Source organism: Limulus polyphemus, unplaced genomic scaffold, assembly GCF_000517525.1.
Source record: "Limulus polyphemus unplaced genomic scaffold, Limulus_polyphemus-2.1.2 Scaffold331, whole genome shotgun sequence".
Lineage (NCBI taxonomy): Eukaryota > Metazoa > Arthropoda > Merostomata > Xiphosura > Limulidae > Limulus > Limulus polyphemus.
Genome location: NW_013665941.1, coordinates 526,570 through 550,188, shown reverse-complemented (window position 1 = coordinate 550,188; position 23,619 = coordinate 526,570). Strand labels below are relative to the sequence as shown.

The 23,619-nt window shown below is 33.2% G+C and overlaps 1 protein-coding gene across 2 annotated transcripts in view; it reads right to left on the bottom strand.

Moving 5' to 3' along the window:
- Positions 1–11,394: 11,394 nt before the first annotated feature.
- LOC106457438 (LIM/homeobox protein Lhx5-like) overlaps positions 11,395–23,619 on the bottom strand; it is a 127,157-nt gene continuing 114,932 nt past the window's right edge. The window contains exons 5-6 of one of the 2 annotated variants that reach the window (XM_022383387.1): positions 16,800–17,000; positions 11,395–14,500 (exon numbers count right to left, since the gene is read on the bottom strand). In XM_022383387.1, the coding sequence (XP_022239095.1) occupies positions 14,307–14,500; positions 16,800–17,000 (395 nt within the window). In that variant the 3' untranslated portion in view covers positions 11,395–14,306. The remainder of the gene's footprint in view (positions 14,501–16,799; positions 17,001–23,619) is intronic. The other variant, XM_022383388.1, reaches the window with a different exon arrangement.

The window sequence follows — 23,619 nt, the reverse complement described above, 5'->3', positions numbered from 1 at the left end:
AGTTTATTCCGCTTGAAATTTAGCGCTAAAACAAAAGGCGTGTTTTTCAAAGTTTTCTTGATTGTCAAAGTAACTTTTTTGAATTAAACACTAGATATTTAGTAACATCTCTTATGGAAGTTTCTAAACTGGAAACTTACCGGGTAGAACATAAATATATATATTATCATCAATTTGTAAAAGGGCATATATATGGACAGAAATCTTCAAGAAAAAGCAAGTTTAATCCTTATAATACTGTTCTAAACGTTTTTAATAAGAGAGGAAAAGCTAAGCTTGTTGTCCGTAAAGATACTAATAACCTTGTGAATAACACAATAACTTTCAGGCATTTTAACTAATTTTTTTCCTCATAAACAAAGATTGTGTTACTAAAGAACGTAAAACTTTCGCTGTAGATAGGTAACGGTTAACATACAATGTGGCTAGAAATGAATTATCAGAATAAGAAACTCAATAATTTGCGCGCTTTCGAAAGAGAGAAAGCTATGGCTATCAAGTTTCTTGTGTTTTAATTGAACCATTTTTTTTATATATTGTGTATGTTCTCAGTATCATGAATGCGACTAAATTTGTATGCCAAATATTTCACTATTTGGGTACCAAGTGTGTATTATTCCCGTCGTAGTTACCAGCTAATTATGTATATTCACTTGCTGTAAATGAATTTAATAGCTTTCTTTTTTCCAGTTTAAAACTAAATTTGAAAAAAAAAATTATAATACGTTTTGGCTCACTGAAATTTTTATTATTCTTCATATACCAGAAAGAGAGAAAGATGATATTTAGAGAAATACATTTTGAATGATTTTTGAGTAGTTTACAGTAACTGAGTAGAATAATAATATATATATTCATGGCAAGTAAAAACAAATGAACACCAAGAAATAACGAAAACAACAACAAAAATAGCAGTCGAAGATGTTTTTACAAAGATTAAAATGCATGGTAAGTTTTTTTTTTTTCAATACCACGAAGATATATGCTCGTGTAATTTATTGTGCAATAATCATTGGATGCTTCGTAAAACGATGAATGGTTGATTTGTTACATTACGGTGGAGTGGAACATGGTGATGTATCTTGAGCTGTCTAAAATATTCAACGTACGGTAGGAAGAAGAGACGAAACCATAGAGTTTGAAAACCACAGATCACTTACTTATTAGATAGGAACTGCCGTTTACAAGCCTGTTTACGATATCCTTGCCCAAAGTCATGTCAGTAAATTTCCCACTTCATGGGCAGGTGTCTTTTTGAAATGTTGGCCACGCCCACACTTGAGGTAAGTAGGAGGAGCTTTCCTTACAGGAAAATTTGTGCGGTGCCTTTTAACAAGAAATTTGGAGATAACATCAGTGTGATAGTGTTAAGGGCGTTCAGCTTATCTGCTAACATTGTATGTGTAGATTAAATGAAAACCATTTCCATCAGTTCATGGTTTACACGAGACAAGCATTTGGCGCCTCTAGCTCTGTGTTTTGTCCCCCTTTTTTTTCAACTTGCTATGATCTCTTATAGCGGCTCGTTGTTGTCTTAGTCGGTTAAAACAAACTGACTGTCTGAAAAACAACCAAACCACTGGTACTTTTATTCGTGTTTTCTAGAATATTAGCATATAATTTTTTGTAGACTTCTTTTTTTTATTTACTTAATATATTTAGTAAGAGTTTATTTCTAATATGATGACTTTTTACTGTTTCTATTGGGAACTTGATATATATATATATGTGTGCATTCAAAAATAAATACAAATAATATATATTTTACATCCTACTTTACATGTTTTTAGTAAGCAATATTCACACATATCTTAGTTTCCCAGTGGGTCAACGGTACGTTTACGGACTCATAACGCTAAAATCCAGGGTTCGATTTTCCGAAGTGGACCGAGTGCATAGATCCCATTTTTTAGCTTTGCGATAAGACAAATAGCCACATTAATTCTTCTGAAGTAATAGTATATCAGTTTCTGAGAAATTATTTTTGTATTAAAGTAGAAAATTGTGATATATATAAAATATATCGGATGTTGATCTATCTTCGGTGATTTTGATCCTTGAAGATTAAGGTCATGCATGAACAGAAGTTTGTTGTGATTTGGAAGTATAGATGTGTTATTTTCAAAGAATTTGTTATGATTTGGAAGTATGGATGGGTTATTTTCAAAAGATTTGTTGTGATTTTGAAGTGTAGATGGGTTATTTTCAAAGGGCATGTTGTGATTTAGAAGTATGGATGGGTTATTTTCAAAAGATTTGTTGTGATTTGGAAGTGTAGATGGGTTACTTTCAAAGAATTTGTTGTGATTTGGAAGTATAGATGGGTTATTTTCAAAAGACCTGTTGTGATTTGGAAGTATAGATGGGTTATTTTCAAAGAATTTGTGTAATTTGGAAGTATAGATGGGTTATTTTCAAAGGATCTGTTGTGATTTGGAAGTATAGATGGGTTACACTCAAAGGGTCTGTTATAATTTGGAAGTATAGATAGGTTATTTTCAAAGGAGTCGTGGATTACCACCGTAACGTTTAATGTTGAAGTGACTTTAGTGAAATTTGATTAGTTCTCACATAATGGCAGAAAGTTAATCTATTTTTTTTACACATTTAGCTTCGAGACCGTAAAATAATCACTGGGTAATATTGTTTATATACATACACACACAAGTTCGTAATCCAGGATCTTTGGGCGGCGATGGAGTATTGTGAGTTTTACTTATCATCCAGTTTACTAGCTATCCTTTTAATAGATAAATATATATAGTAGTCTCACATCACTATCTAACTTTTCGTTTATTAAAGAAACGAAACCGGATGAGCTTGTAGTTTACCCGCTAGCCTAGCTAATGATTCCAACGCTTAAGAAAAGGATAGACTAGAAACTGAAAAGTCACTTATAATAACTTCATATAATTGGATAGATTACTCACAGACAACTGGCATGCATATGACAGATTAATCTTCAATTAGAAAATTTAATTCTAGATACGTGACATGAGACTGCGTATGAAGCAGTACTTTCTGAAATCACCCAACCATAAAATTTTCGTCACCTTTTATTTCACAGTAAAAATTAAATCTATTGTGACGTGTATGACGTCGTCGCTCTGCTTAATCAATTTTGTTTTGTTTGTTTAAATTCAAAGTTTATCATTATTCGTATTTTATGCCAACTTAACAGATTTGTATAATTTACAGGAACATCCACGTCGACTGATATTCGGGTAAGTTAATACATATGACACATTGAAAAGATGTGGCTAGTGTGTTGAATAGGGTGGGAACAAAATAAAAGTTCAAACTTCTGTTATATATGTGCAAAGATGTCAATATGAAAACAGAATGGAAGTGATATGCAAAAGTTGAAAAACATACACGTATTTAACTGTTAAATTGTAACTGCATCAAGTACAATGTTAGGATGTATTATATTCTGTATGCATTTCAATGTTTTACACAAATTACTATGTCTCTGGAAATTACAAAAGCTTTTCAAGATCAACCGCTAAAATAAAAGGACTGATAACTGTAGTTTCAATGTCTGAAAGTGAAATAAATACACCTTAGACGATTCAATTATCTTTTTACAATACTTGACGTTTCGAACTGCTACCATCACTTGATGAAGTGCTGGACTATTATACGGAAATGTCATTTTCAGATAAGCACAAAAAATAAAGGGTGATGAACCTTTAATCAAATTTGTTGCATTTTCTCAAATAAAACTTTGTTTCAAACAAGATAAATACAATTTATAAAGTGACATTCGTATACAAACTTACAGTAAGCACACATAGGAGTTGCTGAAATATTTCTCATTGATAGTAAAAAAGTGCTTAATTTTTTAAGGCATAAACCAATCGAAAAAGTCAGTTTAGTACTTATTGTTAAATTTTCTATGTATCATAATTGAATTAAACCTTTGTCGTCTGGTCGTTTTTAGAATTTTTTTACATGTTGTCAGCCGTTGGTAATAAAGAAAGTAAGCTGATTTTCCCTGCATAACAAAGCTTTATCAATCACTGCACAATATGTTAGAAAACCCATAAATAAAACATTCATAATTGTTTTGGATTACGCTACAAAACTGTTTTCAATATTACAATAAGTTAAAACATGTATTCCAATATTATCATAAAAAGTACATATCGAGAAATAATTAATAATAACCAAGTACATTGTTACTATTCAAGAGTCTTCAATAAACGTTTCACTTAGTTATTTTTCGAAACCATCCTTGTAATTATTTGGAAAATATTTCCTGCGGCATCTTTCCTTGGGATTTGAAGCTATAAGTAGTATTTTTATGAAGTTAGTAAAACTTGTTAATAAATCAAAAATTTCTAATAAAAGAAAATGTACGGAATATCATATCCGATGATGTCGATAGCACGTGGGTCCACCGGTGGGACAGTGGTATGTCTACGGACTTACAACGCTAGAATCCGGCGTTCGAATACCCGCGGTGGACATAGCAGATAACGTAATGTGGCTTTATTCTAAGATACTCACACTATAGCACGTGGCAAGCAGGTAGGTAATTCCTAGATAAACATCCTCTGGTGACTACTTAAAGAACGAGATTCTGTATGGTTTATTTTTTTTTCAGTTAGCAGAGAGTTATGTAAAACATATAGTGGAATATTACCTACAAAGTATTCAATGAAATATCACTGCGAGTACATTTTTCATGTTCTTTATAGGTTGGATATTTTCGGACTAAGACTATATGTCATTTTAGAAGTTTTAATATGTTTTAAATCATAATATGTTTTAAATCAAATAAATTAAATATAAAAACGTCTTCAACTATAAACCTTAAAAACTTAGAAAATATATTTAAATTGTGAATAATGCACTAGGTCTATCGAGTACATTAAAATTCCGCTATTGTGTGATATAATTAACCTATATATTTGTTTTTTTAAGCTCGCCATGCAGTTAGTGAACTCTTATGTTGTCCACATTTTTACTGATTTAAATATTGTCTTATAATTTCCTATCTGTAAGTTTATCAACAAAATTAAAGCAAAATGTCATTTATCAATAAAACGTTGAAGTGTGAAATGGAATGTCTAATGTGACAAGCCCATCTTGAAAAAAAAAAACACAAAAGCTAAACTTCATTGGTGACTTTTTAATTAGAGATTATAAAACCAGTCTTAATCTATTATAATTTTTGTGCGTAAATTATATTTGTTTAGTATACGCAAAACAAACCCAATACATTTTCTCATACTGCACATAATATTTGCTTCAAAATGTCCTTAAGGACACAATCCCTTAAACCCCGTGTACATAATCTTGATCGCTTTCCAATACTCTAGTGTGAAAAATCTATAATATACTTGAGTAAGGAAGCACATTATGCTTATAAATCGTTGCTTGCCTACCAATTATTAATACATCCAGTCTGTCATTATATCTATAATCAGCATTGAGTTTAACTATTAACAATAAATACTGATTAAAGCAAGTTACATACACAGGTCAGAACTAAAAATTAACCGAGTGAAGATTTAACATATCAGTCTAGCTAGCAGTATCTAATGTCGTAAAACAAAAACGTATAATTTGTTTGTTTTTAGTAAAGCACAAAACTACTCAATGGGCTATCTGTACTGCGCCCACCACGGGTATTGAAACACGGTTTCTAGAGTTGTAAGTGCCACATTGATTTATCAATTGGGTATTCTCGTTGTTATCAAATATTTTCGGCCGTAATCCAAATATTATATCATCTGGTTCGGCCATGATGTTTAAACTGGTGTTTTCTAGCGCAAAGATACATAATTGCCAGCTATCTTTGCTCTGTCCAACGCGGGGAATCCAGTCCCAGATAGTAGCATTGTAAATCCGTAAACTAACCGCTGACTCAAAAGTGGACGGATATTTAGGTTAGTCTAAAATCCACATGATAAGCTAAAGATGTAAAATACTTTTCATTATAATATATATATAATAAAGAAAAATTAGTGAAAAATAAATTTATTAAAGAATTAACTAATACGTTTAATGAAACTAGCAATAAGGGAAGAGTGGAATATCTATTTTAATTTAGTTTTTATGGAATAAACAGTTTTGTTTTGTATTTTTTTTAAAGAGTTTACTTGGCGTTGTTCCAAAGACAAGATCTAGTGTCATACAAGATATACACACATATTCTGATATGTTTATCAGAAAGCGTGTTGTTTGAAAAAAACATCAATCTCACCGTTGACTCATTAATATGCTGAATAGAAGTCGAAGTACGGTTCAAATTCTGAACTTCTGAGCAAACCCTGGTTTCTTGTCGGATAAAGTGCTACCAGGAACGTAGCCGGGAGATTGGAGAGAAGATTGGAAAGGACTCGTCGACTAGCAAGCACGGGAAAAATATTTGTAACCAGTGAAGCGTAGAACCATCACATGTCCTGGCAGTGGATTCAGTCGGCTGACTTGGTGTCCGAACGGAGATAGAGCTGCTTAATGAGCGAGAACGGCACGCAGAAATTAGTTCCTGATGAAGACTGATGGCCACAAGAAACGCAAGCTGAAGTTTATAACCGACAGATCGGAAAAAAAGATGACGAGTATGACGCTAGTGCACCACGTTAGGCGGCTCTAGCTGTCTGCTTTTCTACTGGCAAACTAATGTGACATATGTGGAAAAATTGTTCACAAGAAATGTGTCATACGTTACAAAACGTTTATGAAGCCTTTTACACTTCTGATCAACAATTCTTACGAGAGTTAATTAGTTAACTTCTATTTTAAGTTTTGATATTCTTATATTTGACTTCATGGTCAGTTTTCACATGAATTGATTTTCTACTCTACATGTTACTGCATAATTAATAAAATGTTATCCAAACGTTTAATCATTTGAACTTAATCTCAAACGTATGGGGAGCAGGTTGGACCCGTGTTAGAGTTCTGGATTTATGAGCTGGCGATTCTACGAAATATTTCTCCGACTTTAAGCTGTGTGTGCGTTGTAAGAGTGACAGTCAATCTCTTAGCGTAAATGGGTGGTGGTGGAGTACTGTTGACCCGCTGCCTTTCGTATGGTCAGTACAGTTTAGAGTTATGAACGGCGGCAGATAGCCTTAGTAACTGTCATAAATCCAAAAATCAACAATGAAATCTATATTTTGGAAATATTGAATATGAAAAACAATTATCGTAAAACATAATACTTTACACTCATAAAAGGTGGTGTAAGCTTAAGACAATCGCATTTGACAACTTCAACGACAGATAAACGTTATTAGGAAAATACTATTCCAATTATTATATTTTCTTCTTTCTTCAGAGAATGATCATTAAATGTTAAGTTCGGATATAATTCATTAAAAAAAGATAATGACTTATTGATTTTCACAGCGGAACGTTTAGAAAACAACTATTTGAAGTAAACTAGAGCTTGGAAAATTTAATGAAGATAAGATAACTTCGAAAGATGAGAATACTACAGAAACCTTCTTTTCATTATATGCCCTACATTATAATATGTGGCTGGGAGCCATGATATCTTATAGTATATGTAGTTGAAGAAAAAAAAATTCTAGAAGTCGGGATCTCTTTCCGCTCACTTAAACCAGCAGTGACTCCATAATGGCGACTGTCAACAGTCTGAAGAACAGATGAGAAGAGGGGATCTTCTGGTTGGCTGTTCTTAGTTATTTTCTTGAAGATGAAATAGGGGAATATCAAGGGTTTCATCCAAATGATTTTCTTGACTGGCAAGAAGGTTATTACGCTCTTCTGGACAGATGCAAGTGTATATATGAATGGCTGCTTTTAGATTTCTTTCTGGTTTATCAGAACGTATGCCTTATCTATTTTTTTATCATTTCATGTTCTGTTTAAAGAACAAATAAACATATTATATATATATATATATATATATATACAGTGATTAATCATGTATTCAGCTTTTATCAAGAGTATTTTGCTGTTTTTTTCTTCATCAACAACAACGCACGAAGTAATAAATAGCAACTCATTCTCTATCAACAACTAAACTCTGAACGAAATGGAGTTTGCATTAAAAGTTTCATTAAGTTTTAAATTTCGGAAAATACCTAGAAGAAATAAATCAAAATGAAATAATATCTGAAACATCCAGCAAATTCTGCGTTTTGTTTTTCTACAAAAAAAAATGTGTTCTCTTTTCTTGGTATGTAACAAGATCACACTTAATTTTACTGAAAAAAAAGGAGAGTATTAACGTATTTCTTTCGATACGTAGTTTTGCATTTTCGCTAAAAATCCCCATAATAAATCCCATACCAGTTATCACGTGACTCTGTAGAAACTAATTTTATCCTTACGTGAATAACTCAAGATTGAACAATTCCGATAAATTGGAAAAGTAATTTAAAACCTCTATAATTTATGTAAACGTATTTCCAAAATAATCTATTGAATTATCCCGTATCTATTCGTCAGTATTTGACTCAAGTCTTCTATTTCACCATCAATTTCAAAAATAAAAGTAAATCTGTTGTACATTGAATGAATTGGAGTTTTATGGTGCAACATGTGAATGTATTTTACATACGGTTAGTATCAGGTTTAATATATAGCATGAATCTTACCAAACGAACAAATCAAAATGAGTTTTATAGTGAACTTTTCTTTGACATGCAAATTAATGATCATTTCACTAACTTAAACATAATTTATTGTGATAACTTCAGAATGTTCTCACGATTAAGCCGAGAAAAATTCAGACTACTATTGTTAAAAGTACTGACACTATCCTTGAAACACAATGTCATATAATACTATTTTACAAGGCATTTTTCCACGTACTTATTTCTAATTTATTTTAAAAGTGTTTGAAAGAACTTTTACGTCAACTAGAATATTGAAGAGCACTTGTGAGCTAATCATACTAGTACTGGGCTGTGGATTCGAAAGTCTAAGGTAGGTGCCGCAATATTGCTGAACACACGATATATACGTTCAGCTGTGGGTGTGTTATAAGAGTGACAATTAATATCATTATTCGTTTGAAAGTTTGTAAAAAAAAACACTACTTTTCCCCTGCTTCGTAGTTCCAAAGTGAAGGACAACTACAACTAAATTCTAGAAGACTCTGACCTGGTAGTTTAGACCATATGTGCATAAAGCGTCATTTAGATTGAAATATATTCTAATACAAATATTAGGCCAGGAGTTTACAAGCGGTATATATATATATATACAATTAAAAAATCAAAATATTTGGACGCTTAATTAAATACACGTAGATGAACGATTTAATTAGTACACAGACCATAATTATGACAGGAAGAAAAGTTGAAAGTAGAGACAAAAATTAAATAATTATAAAAATGACCAAATACGCTTCATTGTTAATACCAACCGGTACTTTTCAATGTCGAAACCGCACTTACTCTTTAGTACACTAGCTTTAAGTCATTTAATATTCTTATACGTCTTAAATGAAAGATTTATTGAACACTTTGATCGATTCTGTATAATAATGCTACCAACTTATGGCAAAATGTTTGCATACTGTTATATATTGGTGTTATTGTCTACATGCATGGAGTACTTATTGAGTAAAGTTCCAATTAGTAACAGAAAGATAGCGTATGATCGGACAAACATGAACGAATTGTTATTCTGGTCTGTATAAGTTGTTTTGAGCATTTGTTTGTCATCGTCAAAACACACACACCTGTTTTGTATAAAAGGGTGTGCTTCTGGTATAACCTTTTTCGAAACAGATCAACACTTTGTTCAGTTAATTTTTCTGTACTTGGTGTAGAATCATGCCTCATCACGTGCCAGAAGTTATAGGGCGTCCAGAAATTCTATGAATCAAACAGACATTGGCAGAACAGTAGGATACCCCCAGTGTACTGTATTCAGGATCTTGAAACGTTATCGGACTACAGGAAACGTTCCGAGAAAGTATACTGGTAGACGCCGAAATACTACTGCTCGAGATGACAGTGTTTTGATCAGGGTAACATGTCAAGGTCGAAAGAAGTCTTGCAACATCTTACGACGGGAATGGCATGAACATATTCATTAGAGGGTATCCAGTAAATAGAAGACTGACCAAACAAGGTTATTTTGCAAGAAGGGCTATCTACAAACCAATATTAAGCATGTTACTTCGACAAGACAGTATGGCAACTTACAGTTAGGACAATAGCGATATGTCATCTTTTCAGATGAGTCCTGTATTCGGCTTATTAAAGCTGATGGCAGGATTCGTGTTCGTCGTTTGTCTGGAAAACATATGAGAGAAGACCGTCTCTCTGACAGGGAACACACAAGAGGTGGTGCAGTACATATTTGGGCAGCTATTCATCATGGTGGAAGTTATTAGAGTACAAGGAGGACCAATCAAGCACTGAATGTTTAATATGAACTGATGTATCATTCTATATGTTTTGGTACATTTTGTTGTGATAGGTGAAATGCTGAATTACACCTCTTTTTTACAGGTGTATGATAAAGTTGTTTGCTATTGTAATAAATCGTTCATGATGTCCAAAGAACCATTTTAATAATAATGGTCTTATTTGTTACAAAATATGCAAACATTTTGGCCAAGACTTTAAATTTCCCGCATACCAGACATGTGCACTGACAACTGAGCTAAATGCCCTTTAGCGTTTACTTACAGGAGTAATATAGATGTTACTACCAATAACGAATGTCACGTTACCTGTGTAAACTTCACTGTCATATCGGCTCAAACAAATTATTTCAATGCATTATCCGAAAGTTTTCATGTAGCAACATGAGATCATCCATAAGTAATATACTGAAGCTTCACTTGAGCTGTCAAAGTGCAAAATGCCTTTATAAAATAAATCACGTCACGAAACAAGCAAATACAGATGGAACAGTAAGATGGTGATAATACAGTATCAATAGCACTCACGATTAGCAGTATCTTATACGAACACCTAAATCCAATTAATAATTATACTTTTTTATTGCTATATGATTATTAATTAATGTATATTCTACGCTTCGGCCCCGAATCTGCAGTTTTCAGAGAAGCCTGAAAACGATTATATGTGTTGGCAAGAGCCAGAATGTAGTTCTGAGTCTTCTTGTGAGAAAGGCAACTACAAGTAACATAACAAACCTTTCTTCATAGTTAAGTTGTATTGAAATGAACACTGAAACCGTTTAACATTACACGAGTTCACCATCGTTATCAATGCATGTATGACAAAAATAACTTATAAATTATCGCATAAAATAGAATATAATTATAGCTATAAGTATATAGTATCTTTATTGAGGGGGTTCACTATGGCTCATTCCCTCTATATTTTTAACACATATAGTATCCGCATAGAATGTTTAGGTATGTGTATATATATTGTTCTGATGTTTATACAGAATATTTCAAAGCACAGAAGTCACAAAAGATAATTTTAAAGAAACTTTTATTATCATACATATCTTTGCATTGAAGATATTAGCTTCAACAGAGTGTTTGTTACACAAAGACTGGTACAACCAGCCACTATAATGGCTGTGCAACCATGAAATTGAAGTACTTGATTCACACATAATTGTTTTTCCAAACAAGTGCCTATACAACAAAGAGTGCACACAACTTTAAATTAAACATAATATAACACAATATTATACCATAATAGCGAAAGTCCCTTGTGTACGGAAGATAATGTTTTGCAGCAGTGTACGATCGAAAATGACATTAAGTAGATTTTATAAAACGATACAGTAACAACGGCGGTGAAACAAATAAACACAGTGAATGATGATTCAACGATTTTTATTTTAAATGGCGACAAACCACCAATGCGAAAATAGTTATAAGCGCTCAGTGTTTAATATTCATATTTATTTCCAGACAGAAACTTTGAAATTGGCATCTAAAATTACTTAAACTATTTTTAGATGAAAAATGTAAAACAAACATCAATCATCTTCCTGACCAGATGGGCAGCAAAAGTTCGAAATTTTCTACATGTAAAGACATTCAGCATAAATAAATGTTTTTTAATGAAATAATCTTCAAGGTTACTATACCTGACGACAAAGTTACAATTTAATTATTAAATAAATGACCATAGCTAAACAGATTGATAGTTAACCTTACTCATTAATGATGAAAAAGAGGTAAATGTATCTTACATATTGTCCAGTAACTGCATTTCTGTGAGTCAATCTTAGTCTAGAAAAGAAAGTTTGAAAGCTGTACAAATTAATCGGTTTAAAGTTATAAGAGTTACTTAAGACACTTTGTTTTGATAAAATATCTTGCTAATTTTTGTTAAATTTTTGAAACTCTCGTTTGCACTTAAATAACGTGTTATTAGGTTAGGTTTAAATAAGTCATTCATATTTGAAAAACATATATATTTGCTACTCTTTCGACAAATCAGGCATTCAATAATGTTAAGTCTAATAAGTTAAACCAGTATTGTTACAGTGTTAAGTTGTCCAGTGTAAAATTTTAATTTGGATTTTATATCAACTCTGATATACAGACCATATTTTTAGAAAACGTAATCAACCCTTTTACAAAAAGTCATAAAAATTATTTTCTGTTATTTTTGTAATAAGATAATGCCTTTTTTTCAGTTTAGTATATTCTCCCTTTAGTTTTTATAAGAGTTATATTTGTTACATATTTTTGGTTCACTAGGTGATATTCAATGAGATGAAAAATTCTATGAGAGTCATAAAAGATGACCTAACACCTCAAGTCCACTAACTACATTAAGTTAGTGAATTTAGCAATGGTAATCATGCTGCAGAAAACACGTGAAACATAAAACTTTGGACAGAAAGTAAAGATGATAAATGTTTATACATAAAACGATAGCTAACGTTGCATACGTTATTGTGTCAGAGTGAAATAAATAAATAAAATACATTATCCTTAATATCTGTGTAGAAAAATGTTGGGGACATAAGGGAAAAAAAAGAGGACAAACTCTATGAATATTGTTTCCTAATCTAGAAATATATCTACTTTTAACAATTTGACAGAAATTTTCAGTTAACATGAGCACTCCATATTTAAAACATTATACTAGATAGAGGTATACTTGGCCACTGGAAACCACAAACTGTACACTTTACGTCTGCTGAGAAACTTTATTTTTATAGTTTACTTCTCAGTCCAGCAAAAAATAAACGTTATGGCCCACGTGTTCTATTTCGTCCATACTATTGTTTTCATAGCAATATAACCTGACACTAAGTTGTGTCACTTTGGTCGTTTGAATCCAACAAAAGTCGTTAAATAGAATACAATAGCTATGACGATTTTTGTCCTTTGGCCACGTGACAAAAACGTGATAACAATTTTTATAAGATGACATTGTTATTCAGTACTGCGCGTGACGTCAGCTGGCCTCGCACACTTCAGGAAAAAACAACAACTTTAGCATTCCTTGAAGCCACTTAAATGTGCGGAAATGCAGTCTTCAAGTTGAAAAATTTTATGTATAATTATGATCATATATATATATATATATACCTGTATAAAGAAAAACAGGTACGAAAGAAGTTGTTGAACTGCCCCATATATTTACATTGAGTATGAGGACTAATGACCCTATAATTACATATTCAGACATTCAGATTATTTTTTCTTTTAGAGGAATCAATCTAAGTATTCCGACACTAAGCTGAAAGTTTGAAGCTGGAGTAGTATGATCCTAAACACATGCTTGAGCTAAAAGCAGTTTCATACAACTATGTATACATAAATAACATTCATTCACTAACAAGGAATATTATTTACATCAACAACAAATGCTTTTAAATATTGATTTGAAAAAGTGAGAATTTTATATCATGACGTTTTTGTTATGTCCGAATATTGTTGGTTTCTCATCGCAATTCGAAATATGACGTGGTTGATCATTTCATCGAGGAATTGTCACTCTTGTCAAGTGCTCATAAAAGGTTTTGTTAAATGAAATCGTAAATATGGATAATTCGAGTTCCTTGAACGTTGCACAAGGTATGCTAGTAATAATGTCACAGCACAACTCTCTGGTGAATTTTCCTGTTGACTCACTTGTGAAAAAAAAGGGTAAAATAGAAATGCACTTCTCTAGAAATTTCGCTAATATTGATGAAGAACCCAGGAGTTATGTTTGACAGCTCTATTGTGATGGGCCCATTATTAGGCCTAACTTTCCAAAGAGTGTGTTTGTTCCCAAATTTTTCTTATTTAAAGGTGAGTGGGGTAATTGGAGGTCATATTATCTTTTGTTTATTTGTTCTTTTTCAGAACAACAAATGTTATTTTCTTTAATTCAGCCAGGTCAAACAGAGTCCGTTTGACGAGAATAACGTCACCAAACTGGTGTTTCACTTAGCGACTGATGAGAAAGACCCGGATGAAACGACTCTGGCGCTGAGGATCTGGGTGGGCCGTAACCATCTGTAACAGGTGGCAGGTTCAGCACAGAGTCAGGGCTGGAACGTTGAGACAAAAGCTCGCTGTGGTGCTGAAGATAGGGGGCGTCTGCTGCAAGGTTCAGTTGCCCTAAGAAAAAAATACTGCGATATATGAATAAAACCAAACAAAAACTTTTGCCTTAACGTCCGGCTGTCCTAAGGCAAAACTAAAGCACTGTTTATATATTAATATGTATAAAAAAATGTAAAAATATACGAAATAGACCAAATTCCTTCAGATGATCCTTTCGGTATTTTTGATTGATATAAAACCTTCATGCACACCTAAAACTTTCTTTCTTCTCTCTCTCTCTCTCTTACTCGGTACAATAAATATCATATATTCAATAAGGTGCAACTAAGTAACATCATCAATGTCAAAAGTTTCACATCTTTGTTTTTGAACAAAAAAATTAATTAATTAAGTAGTCCTTAACTAAAAATTACAAGAATGCAACCTTGTGACGAAGTGTATCAAGAGTGATGCGTCATCCTGACGTAGCGTGTACGAAACTCATTTGATTTTTAATGAGCTCAACGTGAGAAAAAAATGTGCAATTTACGTTATGCACTTTCTCCCACTTGCCCCCTTTCTGACAGTAAAATAAAATTTTACTATAATAATGATGTTCTATTCATGTATTATATTCGTATAAAACTTTGAGGAAAAAAGGCAGAGAGAGATTCAACGGGTTCGGCGACAACAAACAATTGTTGAATTACCGGTTTATGAAGTAGCTGGTGAGTTACAGTTAAGAATTATTCAAGCTGTTATAAGTATTCAACATATCAGACAATATATTCGAATTAAACATTCTGTGTGATGGTTATGGCGCTCGACTCGCAATCTGAGGATCACGGTTCGAATTTCCTTCATCGAACATGGCGTAAGAACGCTATAATGTGACGGTCAATCTCACTATTCGATTATAGTAGCCCAGGAGTTGACGGTGGGTGGTGCTCACTAGCCGCTTTCCCTCTGGAACGGCTAGCGCAGATAGCCCTTAAGTAGCTTTGCGTGAACTTCAGCAAAACAAGCTAATATCCTGTGTAAACGCGAACTAACGAGCTGAGCGATTCACGGGTTCATTACAAACATACTGGAAATATATTACATATATATATGGAAATAAATAAACAGTTAGTTCCCAGGTCTTCACTGTACTAAAATGAATAAATGATACACAGTGTTCAAGTTTGTGCTCACTTAAGATTTATATGACAACCAACTGAAGTAGAAACATAACAACCAAGAGTCAAAACATAAAAGGTAATAGATATTACATATGTATATATCATAGTTCTATGAGCGATATGGTTGTTCTTAAGTGTCTTGTAAAGGATTAAAGCAAATTATGATTTACGATATTTAAGTATTATAAATAGCAGTTGATGAGTGACACTTGAACCCTTGTCAAATCTTCAACTGTCTAAAAAGCGTTAATTACAGCAATAACATTATTTTATAGTTCCAGACAATCTTTAATAACACAGACCTGCGATGATTTTATTGTCTTGAAATTTTTACGGTGATTTCTGTACGCTGAATCCGAAAATGATATCCATTTTTCTCCATCACGTACAGATTTTTCACAAAACGTCATAACGCAATACATAAAAGAAAGACCACAATACGTAGTTTTGAGACTAAAAGACGTAGATTTCACACAAAAAAAAAGCTGGATGAATGAGGATGCATATTCGTTTAACATCAATCTTTTTCCCTTTTCTCCAGTTTGCTTGTATTTTTGTTAATAAACAATGTTCATTGTGGTAAATGAAATAATAATTTGATCTAAGTAAGAGTTTTTTCTTCCCGATTTGTAAAAAAACTGTTACATGATAGAAAAATTTATATTATTTTCGAAATCTGAGTAGCTGAAATATGGAAAATCCGTTATTAAAACCAAAACAACTTTTATGAAATTTACGTCCGCAGGCCTGTGTACTCACTGCTTAATTGAGTTATTGGAGAGAAATATTAGCCATTCATCTATACACTTTTTTTCTATTTTCATAATATTTTCTGCCCTTTGAAAGTGAAAGAAAGAATAAATTCGTACACCTTCTAAATATGTGTATGTGTGTGTGCATAATTAAATATATTTTCTATATAAGACTTTCGCTCTATTAATTTGATTAATTTCTATTATAATGACACTTTCATACAAAATTAGGAAACGCTTACAAGTAACCCGCTTGTGGCTTAAAAATAACCAAAAATAACAAACCTCTACGTTGGTTTTTACAATAAGAGATGGAGTGATAAGACACCAATTGTAGGTGTTAAGATTGAGCAGTAGTGGTTCTACTATTAAGTATGTAAAAGTTTAAGCAATTGCTACTCTTTCAGCCCCAGCCCCAAAAGAATATGAAATAGTTCTTACTACAAAATGTACCTTGTACCATCGGACCTCCGGGTGGTACAACTAGGTCCATAGCTCTTGAGGACGGAGGCGGGCTGGGTACTGCGGCGCTCCCCATGGGTCCTGGCGGGAAGTCCAAAGAATCTGGTGGCTGCTGGCCCGGAAAAAAGGTGTAGAAGCCTGGCTGAGCTCCATAAGGAAAGTCAACAGGACTTCCAGAATCTGGACATAATCAAATTGTTATTAATGACTTTGAATCACAGAAGAAAAACAGCAACATGTGATAATGTTCTATGCCATCTTAACAGAACAGTATTGAAATTTATAAGGACCAACCTTTAAACGAATTAAAACTCATCCGAGTTTTGTGCAATTATATAAGATAAAACGTTCCGTTTCATACTAACGTTCTTCAGTTGTAATTGAAAGTTATGGTTATTATAGTGTTCCCTGTCTGAAGTAAAAGTGTTGGGTTACGTCAGTGTTCCCTGTCTTCAAGTAAAAGTGTTGGGTTACGTCAGTGTTCTCTACCTTCACGAGAATTTATGGGATGTGTTAATGATGTTAAGTAAAAGTGGTGGATTATGTTAATGTTCTCTATCTTCAAGTGAATTTATAGGCTATGTTAGTGATGTTAAGTAAAAGTGGTGGATTATGTTAATGTTCTCTATCTTCAAGTGAATTTATAAGCTATGTTAATGATGTTAAGTAAAAGTGGTGGATTATGTTAATGTTCTCTGTCTTCAAGTGAATTTATAAGCTATGTTAATGATGTTAAGTAAAAGTGGTGGATTATGTTAATGTTCTCTGTCTTCAAGTGAATTTATAAACTATGTTAGGGATTGTTAAGTAAAACTGGTGGGTTATGTTACTGTTCTCTGTCTTCAAGTGAATTTATAAACTATGTTAATGATTGTTAAGTAAAATTGGTGGGTTATGTTAGTGTTCTCTATCTTCAAGTGAACTTATAGGCTATGTTAGTGATATTAAGTAAAATTTGTGCGTTATGTTAGTGTCTTCTGTCTCCAACTGAATGTAATAATTTATGTTAGTATTTTGTGTCTCCAATTAAAAGTGTTAGGTTGTGTCAATTTCTCTGTCTCAAAGTTAAAGTTGTCGATTATTTCTGTATTCACTAGTTCCAAGTTAAGGTGTAGGGTTATGTTAATGTTCTCTGTTAAGGTTCTCTATATCCAATTACAAAGAAATGTGTGTCCCTACTCACTGTCTTTAATTGAAAGGCGCGGGTTATCCCACTGCTCTTGTCTTCGTGTAAAAGCCAGAGGTTAAGTCTTTTTTTTCCATTCTATCTGGAACTGAAAATGATGGATTATGTAAGTGTTATTTGTCTTCATTTGAAGGTCGTGAATTACGTTAGCGGTCTCTGTCTCCAAATCAAAGTGGTGGATTATGTCACTAATCTTTGTCTCCAAGTGCAGGATGGATTATATCAGTTTGCTCTATATTCGATTGAGAGTTATAGTTAGTGTCAGTGTTTTTTTTTATCCAGTTAAAAATTATGGTTTATGTTAACATCCTCTGTCTCTAACTGATTGGATCAGTACTCCTTGTATCTAACTGATTGGATCAATACTCCCTGTATCTAACTGATTGGATCAGTACTCCCTGTATCTAACTGATTGGATCAATACTCCCTGTATCTAACTGATTGGATCAGTACTCCCTGTATCTAACTGATTCGATCAATACTCTCTGTCTCTAAGTGAAAGTCGTTGATTATATTGCACTTCTTTCTTTCATTTTGAGTATTTATCAAGCAGCATTTTAAAGTTTCTCAGTTCAGTTTATTTTTCAGTAACAAGTTTAACTTGACTGAGACAGCCATTTTAAAAATTTTAATTCACTAAACTGACGTATAAATCAATGTTTCATGGTTCGATTGTTGCTGGCTATTCAGAGAACCCAAAGAAGTGATAAACTACCTAAAGAGGACCAGAAAACTATCGTATTGCCCCTAATTAACTGCAAAAAGGGGGAGCGCTAATTTTTTACGTGATTTGTTGATTTCAATGTCAATAAGTGTGTGTGTGTGTATGTTGGTTTTTCTTATTTCTTTAAAGTCAATATTACGGTAATAAAAGTGGATTATATGTTGAATTACTATTGCTGTCACACAAGGTAAGCTTTATAAAAATACCGGGGGGGGCGATAATTAGAGAGGGGGCTTTAATTAGGGGCAATACGGTATGCATTTTCAGTTTCTAATACCACGTATCACTGTGTACGAGTAATATTTAAAATAAGTTGTATAGTGGAACATCATAAGCTTATCTTATTGCCAATGTTTAAAGAAGTTAGAAAATTTTCTGACAGCGAAAAAGGAAAAAGATATTTCAACGGAAAATTTAAATGAATGTTTATAATTAGAAAATGAAAAAAAAAAGAGAGAGACGAATCTTGCGCGAGATTAGACGTGGGAGCGTTATAATGTAACGGTCAGTCTCACTATTCGTTGGTAAAAGAGTGACCCAAAAGTTGGCGGTGGGTAGTTTAGACTAGCTACCTTCCCTCTGGTCTATCACTTCAAAATTAGGGACGTCCAGCGCATATAGTCCTCTTGTAGCTTTGTGCAAAATTCAGTAACCAAACAAACACAAACTAGAAATACGTACCTTGAAAATGAAAAAAAAAAAGAGCCAGTGGAATAAATCAAATGATGAGGATGAAGAAGAGAGAGATGAGAAATGGGAAATTGTCACATTAAGCAAATTTAGAGCCATTATGAAAATTAGCACACAAGATACACACAGAAAAGTAGCTTTTAAAAAACCCAAATACTCGAGCGCTTGTGAATAATTGACTATTCTTTCTCGTAGCGAAGAAAAGTCAACTATTCGAAAGCTTTCGAGTTTTGGGGACTTTTGAATGCTGGTTTTAAAAATGAAAAAAATTGAAGCTATTAAATAATAATATTGATAAACTTCAATAGAAAGGAATGACAATTTAGAGAAGAGAAACAACGAAGTATCTAAAAGTAAGAAAAAATAACAGAATGGTGAGAAGGATAAAAACACAATTCGAATAAATAAAGGCTTATTGAAAAAAAAAGACACAGTGAGTTAAAATAATGAAATAATTGTTTTTAGCAAAAAACTACACATTGGCTATCTGCGCTCTGTCTACCACAGAGAATCAAAACCCCGATTTTAGCGTTGTAAGTCCCTATAATTATCGTTAACCCTCCAGAGGACAATAAAATAGGGTATAATAAATAAAATAAAATCAATGAGAACAAATAAGAAAAATGGCGAAGAATGCATAAAAAAGTTTGTTTGTTTGTTTTAGAGCAAAGCTACCTTGGGCCCACCGTGAGGAATAGAACCCCCGGATTTTTAAAATCAATGCCTTTTCATGAAATTTTGCACTGTGTGTTACTTGGATTTACCCAATGATTTACTGGTAAGCAGTATAATTATGTATTATTTCAATCGAAGTACCCATGACATATATGCAACATTTACTTTGTCTTTGAAACAACCAAATGACAGTTCAGAAATATAAAATTTGTTTGTTTTATTGTTACGATATACTAAAAATTAAAACTATGTTGTTGTCTTTTCTGTACAAACACTTCAATACACACCATATTTTAACTGAACTGTTTCAGTACGACTTCAAAAAAAAAAAACTGGCGATTATTAATCTATCCCCTTTCCAACTCTACACTGTGTAATAGTACTACAGATCGAATAGAAACAGTGTTACAAATGTTATTTTGTCATGCATATTGCCCAGTGCTATTAATGGACTTCTACCAAGCTTAGATATGGAACATACAAGGCAATACCGCCCGCTGACTACGCGTGTCTGATATTATACGGTTTGAGTCAAAACCATTTGGCACTTTAAATGGAACTTAAATGGATGCAACTCATTAAAACTTCCCAGTTCTTCACTCTTTTTACTGCTGCCACTTGTTACACCCCTGAATAGAACAATGATAAATAGCATGTAAAGGGTTATTTGAAAGGTAGTTTTTTCTTTGTTTGAATTATACCGCTATAATCTCACAACAAATTTGTCGTACCTAAAATGATCAAAATCTTCATACGTTGAATTTATGATAGTCTAACGATTGCATAGTAAGAGTAGTATGTTCATCATATATTTACTGAGCGGTGCATATATATATACTTTCTTGTTCGTGATATACAACTGGATAGAGCACCTATTCAAATGCCTCCCAGTGGCACAGCGGTATGTCTGAGGACTTATAACGCTAGAATCGGGATTTCGATACCTGTGGTGGGCAGAGCACAGTTAGCCCATTGTGTAGCTTTGTGCTTAATTACAAATAAACAAATATATTCTAATACGGCTATTCTATTTTTTTATCATTTATATGTGTTTAGTGCTTAATATTAAATTAACTACCCCAGCGGGTCAGCGGTGAGTTTACGGACTTACAATGCTAAAATTCGGTTGGATTTCCAGCGGTGGGCATAGTGCAAATAGCCCATTGTATAAGTTTGTTCGAAAACAACAACAACAACAATAACTATTAAACTACCCAAAATTCACAAAAAACTTTTAGTTAATTATTCTCTGCAAGACTATATAGGTATTAATTTCACTAAATGAAAAATAACTGGAAAAATATTTAAATGTCAGATTGTCATGTTAGCGTTTTGAAAACTGATTTTAATTCTGAAAACAATAAGCTTTAAAAAGTTTTGTCTGTAATTTCATTAATTAAATTAAAAGTGTTCTTAATATTTTATATAATTTTTCAACGATTAATAAACCTATTACAGTTATATATATATTACACTAATGTTTTTTTTTCTCTTTCTTGTACTCTGCTGCAAATTAGATGTTTAAGAGAAACAACCCTCGTGTTTTAGAACACCTTCTATGTTCTCAAATAGTGTTAGGCTCAACACGTACATATCTACACATTGTTTTAGCCATGAAATCAAATTGTGCGTTTCATTTCACGCTGAATGACAAACCTGCCATTGGCAGCATGCCGTTTGAAGTTGGAAGGAGTGGAACTCATGTCGTGTCAACAAGTTTTCCAAGTACCACATTCTCGTTAGACTACACGTCACTTGCACGTGGTCCACGCTCCACAAGAGGCGGGTTGCGTTCCTTCAGAGACTGCCTGAGCGATCTCGAGACTCGACTTGAGCATCCATCCATCTATCTAGGAGGCCTCATCAGTGAAGCGCGAAATGGAACGAGGCCTAACGGCTGGTTTAGCTGGAAATGATTCCTCTGGGTGCGCTAGCCAATAGCAAACACGAGCTCGATAAGAACCTTCGCCTCCCGACATCCAAAGATGGTCCAAGAGATAAGAATGCTTTGTGGCTGATCGATTTTGCATTGGGAAAGCAGAGTTTCAGAATATGTGTTGTCTGCCCGCCTACGGGGTTGAATTTAGACATATCCCCGTCTATCTTAACTTCGAATCTATGGTAGAAACGACCTAGACCAGCTGAGAGTGAGATACAGGAATCGATGCCAGCTTTTCCGACGAACATTATAATGTTTATTTCTATATACAGCTTTCGCGCGAAGCTTTGATGAAAATACGTCTTGCACTGTTTGGTAAATATTGTGTTATAATTCAAGATTATAAACTGTCTTCCAATGTTTATATCTGCTCAATTAAATAGAATCACGTGTAAAAAAAAACAGCAATAACAAAAAAACTGTCCCATTAGCAATATTTTTTTTATATAAGCTTTGTAATGCCACTTGAATGCATAGTTACAGGATTTTGAAACATTGAAGAAGATAGAAATAAAACATTATCAATTACTTTTCAAGTTTTATTCTACGCACATTATTTTCGTTTCATTTGTTTCCCACATACATATAAAAAACCTCAACAACATAAATATACTAGCACATTGACACGTTAACTTTATGCATTTGGAATTCTAAAATACTCGTTTCTCTTTTACACTCAGGAATATGCCTGGCAATCTGAGGAGCACTGGCTCGAATCCTAGGCTTGAACGCTCTCGCTGTTTCAGCAGTGCGGGCGTTATAATGTAATAGTCAATCCTACTATTTGATTAGAGTAGCCGAAGAATTGGCAGTGGGTGGTGTTGATTATCTGTAGTCTATCACTTCAAAATAAGGTACAGCTAGAGCAGATGACACTCATCTAGCTTTGCGTGATATTCGAACAAATAAATAAACAAACAAGACTCCGGAATAATTCAATTTATGCAACGATTGTTAAAAATGGTATTGATACTGCCAATCTGAATGACGTAGGGTTCAAATATTCACAGGACAGGTGTGAAAACTGAAGAGAGGAAGTAACACCAATTTAGGCCTCATCTCCACACATTTCAATAAGTTTCTAATTTCCCTAACTTAAAATGAGTTTATGGTTATCACAGTAATAATTCACTATAACAGAAAAAATTCTGAAATGAATTTGATAGTTGGAAATAAAGAGGTAAATTAGTAAAATAAAGAGATTAAGATTAAAAAAATAGAAATTTAATGTAAGTTGGTTGTTATAAACTATATATTTTCTTATTATTTTCTCTGGTTTTTCCCACTGATTTTCTTCATGTCTTAGTCCCCATTTCACTAGAAAGGGCCCCAACTGCCACTCTAGTTAATAGAACATTTCGGAGGAACCCCTCTCCTCATTATCCTAGTTTCCACCTATCTTCTATAGGCACTCTTGTGACTAACTTGATTTATTTCTACCTTTTATTCCTTCACAAAAGGCCCGGCATGGCCAGGTGGTTAGGGTGCTCGACTCGCAGTCTGTGGGTCGCGGGTTCGAATCTCCGTCACACCAAATATGCTCACCCTTTCAGCCGTGGGGGCGTTATAATGTGACGGTCAACCT